Source organism: Pteropus vampyrus, unplaced genomic scaffold (genome assembly GCF_000151845.1).
Source record: "Pteropus vampyrus isolate Shadow unplaced genomic scaffold, Pvam_2.0 Scaffold44, whole genome shotgun sequence".
In the NCBI taxonomy this organism is placed as follows: domain Eukaryota; kingdom Metazoa; phylum Chordata; class Mammalia; order Chiroptera; family Pteropodidae; genus Pteropus; species Pteropus vampyrus.
This window is the reverse complement of record NW_011888825.1, coordinates 2,486,157-2,498,443: the sequence shown is the minus strand read 5'-3', so window position 1 is coordinate 2,498,443 and position 12,287 is coordinate 2,486,157. Positions and strand designations below refer to the sequence as shown.

The 12,287-nt window shown below is 39.0% G+C and overlaps 1 protein-coding gene across 1 annotated transcript in view; it reads left to right on the top strand.

The window, feature by feature from the left end:
• Positions 1–5,051: 5,051 nt before the first annotated feature.
• The window catches only part of MYH13 (myosin heavy chain 13), a 48,996-nt gene continuing 41,760 nt past the window's right edge, over positions 5,052–12,287 (top strand). The window contains exons 1-7 of the mRNA XM_011359125.2: positions 5,052–5,255; positions 6,970–7,113; positions 7,200–7,356; positions 8,969–8,996; positions 9,086–9,197; positions 10,173–10,265; positions 12,160–12,223. Of these exons, the coding sequence (XP_011357427.2) occupies positions 5,052–5,255; positions 6,970–7,113; positions 7,200–7,356; positions 8,969–8,996; positions 9,086–9,197; positions 10,173–10,265; positions 12,160–12,223 (802 nt within the window). The remainder of the gene's footprint in view (positions 5,256–6,969; positions 7,114–7,199; positions 7,357–8,968; positions 8,997–9,085; positions 9,198–10,172; positions 10,266–12,159; positions 12,224–12,287) is intronic.

The window sequence follows — 12,287 nt, the reverse complement described above, 5'->3', positions numbered from 1 at the left end:
TTCAGGAGCACATAACAAAGGAAGCAGATGAAGATGGGGCTGCGGCTATTTAGCATGGAGGACATAAAGCGAAGGAGAACACAGAGCAGTCATTGAATGGGTGAAGAGGTGTCTTCTGGGAAGAAGGTTTGAACTCTTCCTGTTGTTACCAAGAACTGGAATGAGAACCAGTCATCTTGAAGTTACAGAAAGCCAGATTTTAGTTTAAAGCAAGAAGAATATTTGGCCTGTGAAATCTGCACCAAAATGAAAAGAATTATCCTTGTAGGTGTCAAGTAATCTGGACAACAGCTTTGAAAAAACATAGCTGAGACAACTTTTGCATCATCTAGGTAGTAAAATTAGGAGATGCAGGATTCTGAGTTACAAAGTAGTGGGTAAAGAGAGAAAAACCTCCACTTCAAAACTGGCAGTGACTTGAAACCCAGATGGAAAGTCTGCCTATATCCTTTTATAAAATGCCTAAAAATCTAGTTTGACCATGAACTACTGTAGTCTTTCCCTAATTTTAGGTTTTATTCTTATGCTACCATCACAAATTTTGCAATATCCATTTAATATCAGCACTATTAATTCATTTAATATTTTTACTTATATTGATTCCTTTTTTTCCTTAGATTTTTTTAAGTTGTTCTCTATGCTTTCCATGAAAGTGTGGACCATCAGCATCTGCTGAGACATTTGTTAGATATTCAGAATCTCAAACCTCACCCCAGACCTGCTCAATCAGAGTATGTATTTCAACAAGACTTCCAGTTGGATGAATATGCACACTAAAATTTGAGAAACATTATATTATTAGTGTAAACAAATATAGTTCTAAATGGGAAGCATATGTTACCCTAGTTTATCTATTTTAATTTTCTTCACATTTTTCACTAAATATTATTTCTGAATTTGAGATACATCTTGCAATCAATGTAAGGAGTATTGTAATTAACTGTACTTTTTATTGCTAGAATATAAAATAGTCTATGTTACAATTGATAGCATCTTAGATTTTGATAAAATAAATAGACTTTGAAATAAGCATATTATTAAAATTAAGAAATATTTGCCTAAAGTCATTTTATGTATGACCAATGGTACTATGTCATGGTTTGGGAAAGAGTGACTTTAGGAAAGCAGAATAATGCTTTAAACCAGTGGTTCTCAAATATCACTGTGTTTAAAGCCCTTGGGAAAAATTCAGATTCCCCAGTCTCAACCACAGAGATTCTGTTGCAGATGATTTTGATGTGGATTATCTTCCAACACTTTGGGTACCATACTTAGCACTAAGCCAAGATAAATAATATAATGTCATAAACCTGTAACCTGACAAGATTCCCTCATGCTAGAGTGCAACCATTCTCAAAATGTGGCCTGTGGATCCTGGAAAGCCTTAAGAATTTTTCAGGAAGTACATAAAATCAAAACAATTTTCATAATGATACCCAGATGCTAATCACCTTTTCCACTGTGTTGATCTAATAAGTCAAAAGCAAGGATGAATAAAACTTCTGGTGCTTTATTACAAATTAAGGCATGGCACAAAATTGTACTAGTAGCCATTGTATACTTCATGCCGTATACCAGCACTGAAAAAAAATGTTTTTTAACTTAAAAAGACAGCTCCATTTAAAAATGGCTTAAAGTTTGCAACAAGCAATAGAAGTTATTCATTTTATTACAGTTGACCTTTGAACAACAATGGGTTTGAACTGCACAGGTACACTTACATGCAGATTTTTTTCAATAAATATTGTAAATGTATTTTCCCCTCCTTATGATTTCCTTAATAATATTTTCTTTTCTTGAGCTTGCTTTATTATAAGAATACAGTGCATAATATATAAAATATGTGTTAATAGACTGATTATGTCATCAGTAAGGCTTCTGGTCAATAGTAGTCTATTAGTAGTTAAGTTCTGGAGGAGTCAAAAGTTATATGCAGATTTTTTACTGCACCCCTGACCCCCTCATTGTTCAAGGATCAACTTTATGTTTCAACTCTTATATACACATCTTTATAATATTCTATGTGATGAAATGGGAAGTCCACATAAGGCACTCCAATTGCACACTAGAGTTAGATGGTTGTCTTAAGGAAAAGCACATGCAGAGTCATTTGAGTTGCAAAATGAACTAGCCACTGTATTCATGAAGCATCATTTTTACTTGAAATAAGGACTAGTGGACAAACAATGGTTATTCAGGCTTGGCTATTTGGCACATATTTTCTCAAAATAGAATGAAGTATGCTTGTCATTTCAAGGAAAACAATCTAACAATATTTGTTATCTTCAATTTCAAGCAAAAATTTGAATTTTGGAAAACTTGTATCTACCACTACCATCTTAACAACTTCATAAAACTTAAAGAATTTTCTAATGAGATCAGTGGTGATATTAATGATTGTGATTGTTCTATATTCTATAATGAAATGTGTCAACATTTGGAAGTTCTATATAACTCAGTGACCCAATATTTTCCAAATAACTAATATATGATGTTCATACATGAGAAAAAGATTTATTCAAAGTTCAAATACAGATCAATGGATTTTAATGTAATAGAATACAAAATATTCATGATTATAGTTTCAGATTCCACATTGCAACTTGTCTTTAAGAAACTACAGCTTGTCAAGTGTCGGTATAATAGCTAAGAAGAATATCCACAATTATTTGAAAAAGTGATAAAAATACTCTTTCCTTTTCCACGTGACATAACTGTGTAAGGCCGATTTTCTAGATTTGCTTTAACAACGACAAAGGAAACTTAAAGCACCAGACTGAATACAGAAGCAGGCGTGAAAATCCAGCTGTATTTAATATAGCAGACGTTAAAGAAAGTCAAAAATGAAAAACAATACTATTAATTTCTTTTGGTTTTGGAAAATACAGTAATTTTCATAAATACATGTTATTTATGTTAAAAATAATGGATTAGGTAGTAATTTTAAATGAATTAATAAATATTTTTAAATTTTTTCCATTTTAGTTTATAACATAGTAAATATCAGTACGTGTGACTAACATAAAACAAAGCTTGTTGGATTCTCATTTTTAAGAGTGTAAGGGGTTCTGAGAACACAAGTTTTAGAACCACTACTGTAGTAAAACTCACTTAAACCACAATACTAGGTACCCACTTCATAGAAAGGGAAAGTAATATGCATGAATTCTTCCTCATCACTCAGGTAGTAACTGAGAAAATTTAAAACTGCATGAAGGTTGCAGGCCAGGGGTCTTCTTTGTGGGTATCATATTGAATTCCAGCCTCTTACTATGAAAAGTTAACCATGAGCCACAGATAGTTCAGCAGAGCCACTAGCCAAAGTAAAACTAAAATACAACTTTCCAGAATAAAGCCCAGCAAGAAGCAGATGTTTCTCTTTCTGTAAGAATAGAACCCCATAGAATCACAGGAAGGGATATTGAAGTGGTAATTATGAATGAAGGGCTATTTCATAAAGGGTAAGATGGAGAGGGTGACTTCCAAGGGAGAAATATAAAATGTTCAACTTTCCCACTTTTAATAGGGAACATAAAAAGCCTTATTCAAAAAATATAAACTTTTCTTAAGAGAGATATGAGAATATGTGTGTGTAAAATTTAACTTCATTTTATGGTCAGTTACAGGAGAATAAATGGAAAAGAAAAAAGAGAGAGAGAGAGAGAGAGAGGGAGAGGAGAAGAGATGACAGGAAAAAAATAGAGGAGTCGGGAAGGGTGGAAAAAGAGATCCAAATGCGCAGGAGAAGCAAATGCAGATGAGGAAAAGGTATCGTAAAACCATACAGCCTGCAGGGGCCTTAGAAATGAGCTAGGTTTGCTTCTTCCTTTTAAGAGGAAATAGGGGCCCAAAGAAGTTAACTGGTTTGATAAGTTCAGTGCTCTGATTTTAAGCCAGATTTTCTGTCTTCTAAGCAGAGAAAATATATAGAGAGAAGAACCAACAAAAAGGGAATGGTTTGGGGAGAGAGTGACAGGAAGGATAAGAAGGAGGGCAGGAGAAAAGGGAGAGAGAGGCAGAAAGACACTTATACACACCACACACACACACACACACACACACACACACACACACACACACACACACACACACACACACACACATCAAGCAATGAGTTCTAAGGCAGGTATTAATCTATTAAACACTGTTTGTCACACCCTGACAATGCTACACACAACTAAAGTTTGGAGACCACTGAATTAGGCTCAGTACTCTGTAATCTGGGTGGGTCTGAGATTCTGAATCTCTAACAAACTTCTGGATGATGCTGGTACAACAGGTTCAAAGACCACACACTTGCAGTAGGAAGGCTCTATGCCTGCAGTTCTCAGAGTATGGTCCCTGGACCAGCAGCATCAGCATTGCCTAGGAATTTATTGGAAATGCAAATTCTCAGGCCCCAACTCAGACCTGCTGAATCAGAAACTTGGAGATTGGGGCCTAGTAATCTGTGTTTTAACATAAAGCCCTCCAAGTAATTCTGGTGCATGTTAAAGTTTGAAACCACTGCACTAGGCCATAATGCCTCCCATCACCTTGTTACCTGTAATTAGCTAAATAAATGTGGCAATACTTTATCTGCAACTCATTACTGTTCACAAAGCTGTTTGAAATTTCTACTAGGAATTATCAACATTCCTGTAATTCTTTTCAGACACCCTTAAGTATTGGTGAAGACACCAAACATGATGTGTAATTAAGGAAGGCCTCCTTTATTGAACTTAACTTGACTTCTTCTAATTGGTTCAGATTTCCATGCATGAGGGTGAACTAAGAGTCATTCCCAAAATCAACATCAGAGATTAAAAAAAAAAACAACCTCTTATACTTTTTTCTTAGAGTAAACTATCTCCTTGAGCTCATTCCCTTTGCTTACTCTAATCTCCTAGACCTGGTCCTAGATTCTCTAGCTTAATTCCAAGACCTTTTGAATCCGGCCCTCTGTCTGAATGGAAATAACAGAGTTGCGCCCTTCAGATTCACAATCTCAGTTCACAAACCCAGGCCCCAGACTCAGTAGTCCCCTTCTGGTCTTTCCAGCCCCTGCAGTCATGAGCTCTGACGCAGAGATGGCTATTTTTGGAGAAGCAGCTCCCTACCTGCGGAAACCAGAGAAGGAGAGAATTGAAGCTCAAAATCGCCCATTTGATTCTAAGAGATCCTGCTTTGCAGTGGATGATAAGGAATTATATGTGAAAGGTATGATTCAGAGCAGAGAAGATGACAAAGTCACAGTCAAGACCCTCGATGACCGCGTAAGTGTTGATCTCAGATGCCCTTGATAATAAGGGCATCCTCATTTTCCTTTAGAGCAAAATATTAAAAATTGCATGCTGGTCCATAGAAATCTGAAGACACCACAAAACTAACATTTATCTATTCTGTAGTGAAGTCGCAGGTGAAAACTACCATTGCACACACCTTGCTCCTGCTTCTTTCCTTCTCTAAGGACTTGGGCTTTGAGGATTTTTGTGATGTGTGCCTTGGAGAAAGGGGAAGGTCAGGGTAGAAGAGCTTGGACTATTTAAGGGAGGGCTTGATGCTGATTGTGATTGGGTGGGCTGAGTGAATATAGCTCTCTGGGCTGCAGAGCGATTTACAGAGGAAACTCCGGGGGCAATGCCTAGTTTAATGTAGAGAATTACAGTGCACCATTCAATTCAATATTTACTGGACATGAACCACGTCTAGGTCACAGTGTCTGCCACTTTCCAAATATAAGCAAATCTCAGCACTTGCTTTCCTAAAGTTTACCATCTAGTGTAGGAATCAAGATGTACATGGCAGGTATAAATCTCAGTTCACAAACTCAGGCATGCAAGACAGATCTCTTTTTTTTTTAATTATTGAACTTAATCTATAATTTTAGCCTCTTTTCACTGGAAAATTACAAATTTAAAAAATGAATTTTCTTCAATCATCCTTGCAGGGTTGTACCACATTTTTATAACCTTATACAAAACCACATTGGGATCTCACTGCCTCCCTGAAGGATCTGCTAAGAAACAAGTCCCAATGACTGAAGCATCAGGATTCACAGGCTTTCCACCTCCCCTGTGCTACCTTGAGTATTTCTTTCCAGTATAGGGCAGTGGGGTGGAAGAGTCTCCTTCCCTTAGGAGATTTGATATGTACCAACAAGCCCCTTTTGTTTTTTCAGTAAAACACTCAAAGTATTTTTAAGGACTTAACTTTGGAAAACAAAAGCCAGAAAGCCTATAGGCTCTTTCTCTTTTCTGCCCTATTTTCTACCTCTCCTGAGTAACAGAGTACAGAGCCAGTGGGGAGAAAGGTGGGGAAAATACAGACAGGGGTAAATTAAGTAATAGTCCCAAAATATTTTTCAACCATAGACTATGAGGCAAGCCCAAGTGCTTTAACTACTAAAGCAGAAGTGCAAAAAATTATGGAAGCCTTGAAGAGATGGGGGAGAGGGGAAACAGGTTATGTAAGAGATGGTGCTTGAGCTGAACTTTGAGGATTTCTAGATATCATTTCAATGAACATATCCTAGACAAAGGAACCCACGTAAGCAGAGGTACTGAGGTAGAGACACATAGAATACATTAGAGTAGTTCTTTCCAACCTTCCAACCCCTGTCTCATCCCAGCACTCATAGAAAATGGGGCAGAGGCAAACTGCCCTGGCTTTGGTGATCCTAAGCCACATTTGGCCCCCCTGAGAGCTGAAGGGCTCTATCACTCTACACACCTGTAATTCACTCTTGGCACACAGAATGCCATGCTGACTGGGAGCATCAGACCCAAATTAGTTACGCAGTTTGACCAAAATTAGGTTAAGCAAGGACAGTCATTTGTGGATCATCTCTGGACATGGAAATTATTCGTGAAGTTATCCACAGTAATGGGTTAAATGTACCTAATCTCTCACTGTTTCCACCACACCAGTAGAGTGGGGTACGGATCATGGGCTCCCCAATCATCACATGCTCGTCTTCTCAAAATCCAGACACTCACCCTGAACAGTGACCAGGTGTTCCCCATGAACCCTCCCAAATTCGACAAGATTGAGGACATGGCCATGATGACTCACCTGCATGAGCCCGCTGTGCTATACAACCTCAAAGAGCGTTATGCAGCCTGGATGATCTATGTGAGTGCATTTCTACATCTGTTTATTCCATTTACCCCTCTGAGTAAAAACAAAATCCATATGCTAACATTTTCTGATTTTCTCAGACCTATTCAGGTCTCTTCTGTGTCACCGTCAACCCCTACAAGTGGCTGCCAGTGTACAACCCCGAGGTGGTGGCTGCCTACCGAGGCAAAAAGCGCCAGGAGGCCCCGCCCCACATCTTCTCCATCTCTGACAACGCCTATCAGTTCATGCTGACTGGTGAGTAATTTCTTCAATCCATATTTTTAAAATAGTTTTCAGTTACTTATTCAGTTCCACTGGACTGGTTCTTAGTTAATTGTTCGAGCCTTTCACAGGCCTTGGTCATCTGAATGATGCAATGATCAAAGTAACTTTAGGAGATTCAGAAAATTTCATGATTGAAAGCCAGGGGTGTAATATCTTCCATTACTAGTCATGGTGCATAGGCCAGTACTCATGACTAAAGCCACACTAAGCACATGTTTATGTAGGAGAATGTGGAACACAAAGAGATCCAAAGAACCCCCCAACACAGGCACACTTGGAAGGGAGACTATGTTAGTAGCCACTTAGAAATGCAAAGTTGGAGAAAGGGGCAAAGCAGTGTCCCTATACCTGTCTTCCTCCTCAAATTCAGGCTTCTCGTTCTTCTCACTAAGTTTCCAGAATGGCACGGGAAATACAAATGTGATAATAGTGTCACACCATTACGCCTAGTGTCTGTTCAACTTTCACCTGACATGTCTTGGTGCAAATATAAGTAGAAACAAGCATCTGAGATCTGACGACACTTAAAAGTCATCTAGTATAATGTTGTTCAAACTTCAATCATTCTCATCTCACATTCATAATCCTATCCATTTCTGCATACTTAATATTTTTCTTCAAATTGACTAAAATTAACATCAATTTTTAAAGGAATATTAGTATCACTATAATAATTTCCTAGGGCTGCTGTAACAAAGGACCGCAAGTTTCTAAAACAACAGAAATTTATTGTCTCACAGTTCTGGAGGCTGGAAGTCCAAGATCAAGATGTCAGCAGTATCGATTCCTTCTGAAGGCTGACAGGGAGAATCTGTTCCATGACTCTCTCTTAGCTTCTGGTGGTTTGCTGGCAATCTTTGGTGTTTCTTGACTTGTAGAAGCATCATCCTTATCTCTACCTCCACCTCCACATGGTGTTCTCCCTGTATGCGTCTGTCTCCAAATTACCGCCTTTTATAAGGACACCTGTCATATTGGATTAGGGAGTCTACCTACTACAGTCTGACTTCATCTTAACTAAATACATCTACAATGACCTTATTTCCAAATAAGGTCACATTCTGTGGTACTGAGGTTTAGAACTTCCACATACGAGTTGGAGAGAAAGGGAGAGACACAACTGAACCCATAACACTATTGTAAATGGAAAATCATCACTTTCCACAAGTATAATATAAAGGTAAAAGAAAAATGCAATGACAACGAATCAGTGTTTACAAATTCTAATTAGAAGGTGTGGCTTCTCACAAACTCTTGAGTCTGAGACTTACTTTCTTTGTTAAAAAAGGAGATGAGAAAGTGTAACTGAGAAGTTAAAGATCTCTGAACACAAATAACTTTCACACTGTGGGATTTACTGTTCACTTCCCATGCTTCTCAAATGTAGGATGTGTAATATGAACAGCATGGGAAATGAACAAACTGTCTCAAAGATTAGACATGCCCAAATCATCACACTGCTAGTTAATGGCACAGCCAGAACTAGAATTCATGGACCCTAACCAACCTCAACATTGCCCAATTTTCATATTCTCTGTTTTTATTGTTCGTCTATTTTGTTTTGCTCCCTCTTCATTTCTAGATCGAGACAACCAGTCTATCCTCATCACGTGAGTAACTCATATTCGCACCATGATGATTTGGAAGCCAGTTCCACCCCTTCCAATCTCCTTTACATCACTTACTTTTAAATCAACAGCGGAGAATCTGGGGCTGGGAAGACAGTGAACACCAAGCGTGTCATCCAGTACTTTGCAACAATTGCAGTTACTGGAGACAAGAAGAAGGAGCAGCAGCTAGGCAAAATGCAGGTGAGCAGCTCCCTGCACCCAGAGGCTTGCTGGGTGAGCGCCAAGTGTACGCAGGCTTTGTTCTCAGCAGAGATGCATAGCACAGGGTCCTGCCCCAGGGGTGCTTATGGGGTTCCACCTAGTGAACTCAGGCTCTACCACCTGCTCCATCAGTAACAGCCAACTGGCCTTGAGCAGCTGCATATTTTCCTCTGAAGAAGGAATAGTTTAGGCCAGTGGTTCTCAAACTGAAGTGTACGTCAGAATCACCAGGAGGGCTCATTAACAACCCATGTCTGCGGCCTAGGATTTCTGATTGAAATTTCTATTTCACATTCACAATTGTGACACTTTGCATCTCTAATATGTTCCCACTATTCATGTTGTTGGTTCAAGAGTCACACTTTGAGAACCACTGGGCTGAACAGTAGTTTCCAAACTACTCTGAAGCCAAGATAAGCAATCATGCAGGGGAGTGAGGGTGAAATTCTGCTTTTCTATAAGTGAACTTCTGAGCAATCATGCTCCTAAAATATTTATTATTGCTACTTAAAAAATTTTTTAAGACTCACTGTTTCTATCATATAATCTCTTAGGTCACTTTCATTGCTCATGTTCTAGTTATACTTCTGAACCTATATTAGATGTGTTATGAAGCATGCAGTAACAAAGGTATATAGTCTAAAAATTTATGATTTATAATAAAATGTTATTAAAGAAAGGCAGTCTGAGAGGTCAAGATGGAGCTTGGACTCTGATGTAGCAGAAATCACTTTGATGCTGTGCTAAAAGACCCTCTCTAGGATGGGACTTTGAATACTCTTCCAGGATGGGGTGGGGCTGTGGGTATCTGAGCATCTGCACTGGCCACAAGCCTGGGCTGCATGACATATCTCCCTGGACCATGCACAGAGCATTCACACTTTTGAGTCACCAAGGGACTATTTAGGAAAACATCCAATGCCCTCTTTTTTTTTTCTTCTTGTTTATTATTAGGGGACCCTGGAGGATCAGATTATCCAGGCCAACCCCCTGCTGGAGGCCTTTGGAAATGCCAAGACTGTGAGGAATGACAACTCCTCGAGATTTGTAAGACCCAGTCTAATATTCAAGTGTCCCCCAAAACCAAACCCTCTCCTCCAATGCTGGCTATGAAAAATTACCACACAAACTAGAATATACTTGACCTTATTCTATCCAAGTGATTCAGATCAATCTACCCAATGGGGATATTCCAATATACTTTGAAGACTGTGTTGGCTTGTTCCTTGCAGTAGGAGGATCAAGCTGTCCTTCTCTAACTACTCAACATCACCTCAGAGTATCCCGATGTCACAGTGATTCAAATTCTATAAGTAGAGAGCAATTCCTTTATGCTAAAATTGGTCTCTCTAGGAGGAAACATTTTAAAATGTAAGAGTCCATCAAGCAATATCTATTGACTTACTAGCCATGGAAACTTTAGAGTGAATTAAGTTAGCAGATTTGAACTCCTCCAAGTCAAGAGGCAGTGGGAGTAGGAAAAACCTGATGAAGGCAGAAAAGCTCAAAAAATTGGGGGGAAAAAGTTGACATTGAAGGTATTGGAGGATATGTTCCATCCTTCAACATTTCACTTAGGATTATCTCTATCAAAGAGATATTTACTTCCACATTGGCAAGTAAACATACATCCAGCCCTCTGCCTAATTCACTGTCCAGTGGAGTGAACAAGAACCCCAAGGTAAAGCCTTCATTTATACCTATAGTTGCAAAATTACATCAAAATTTCACATATCTCAGTAGCTGGATGATCTCAAGCTTACATTTTATTGTAATCTCAAAGATAAAACAGTCATTGATTAGAAAATAGATGTATTATTTGAAGACCGTGTCTCCAAGCCCTGATTTTTCTTTCTTTTCCTTGGTCTTCTGTGCATTACACATCTATCTTCCCAGTGCACAACTACTCTTCCTTGTAGGAGATCTCAGTGCATGTCACACAGCAGAAATGTGTTACACGTATTTGGACCAAGTTAGTTATTGCACTAATCTTAAACCAACTTAAAGCCTTCAGGCACTCTCTAGTTTCACTCCCATTTATTTAGTCCATAGACCTCTCCTCTTGGCCTTGACCCAATTGTTCTGGTTATTCTGTCCACTTTCCACCCACCAAACAAACATGTGCAGGCTGAAATTTCCATTGTCTTCCATTAAGCAGATAAAAATACTGAAGATGCAACACTTACAATGCACATATACTTCCACTGACTCTTCACTAACTCTTTGTAAGCTTCATTCAGAAAACATTGAGTATATCTTTTAGTACCAACTACATGCCAGACTGTGAGTGAATAAGCAAGGCAAAATTTTTGCCCTCAGATTTGTTCACAGTGTGGTAGAGATCACTTAAACAGATAAGGTACATACACGCACATACACGCACACACACACACATAAAATTTTACCTTTCGCTTCCCATAAAGGGGTGAACTCAGACTCTGAGTGGGTCTTTTGGGAACTAGAGAGCCTAGCCTGAGCCTGGGAGCTAGGTTTGCCTATAGTAAGCAGTAAAGGAAACTGAAGCAAGAAATCTCAGAAATAACACTCAGAGGTTTAAAAAAAAAGTCAGACAGATGGTCCAACTAGGCTATCAAGGATGTTATGAAGAGTTTGAGAATATAGGCACATGAGAGCAAAATAAAAACCAAGGAGAGATTCTGGAATGAGGTGGTCCGAAGCAGAGAGCTGGAGAGGGAGCATGCATGCCTCCCCAGAGCTGTAGGGCCAAGCGCTTTGGGTAGAGCTTCCTGAGTCTTGACTGACCCAGCCTGGGGACTCTAGGTGCCAAGCAAACAGAGAGGAAGGAAGCCCTCAGGTTTCTAGCATTACTTCCTCCCTAACCCTATATTTCCCACCTATCTGTGGTATCACCTGGCAGAGGCCACCCACAGTACCATGTAAATAAAATAATCATGGTGTTTTAAAATCTGCCATTGGACAGGGGAAGTTCATTCGAATTCATTTTGGGGCTACAGGAAAACTGGCATCAGCAGACATTGAAACCTGTGAGTCCGAATGCTCTATTTGGCACTTTGGCATTTAGTCACAAAGGCATCTCTTGGGAACCTG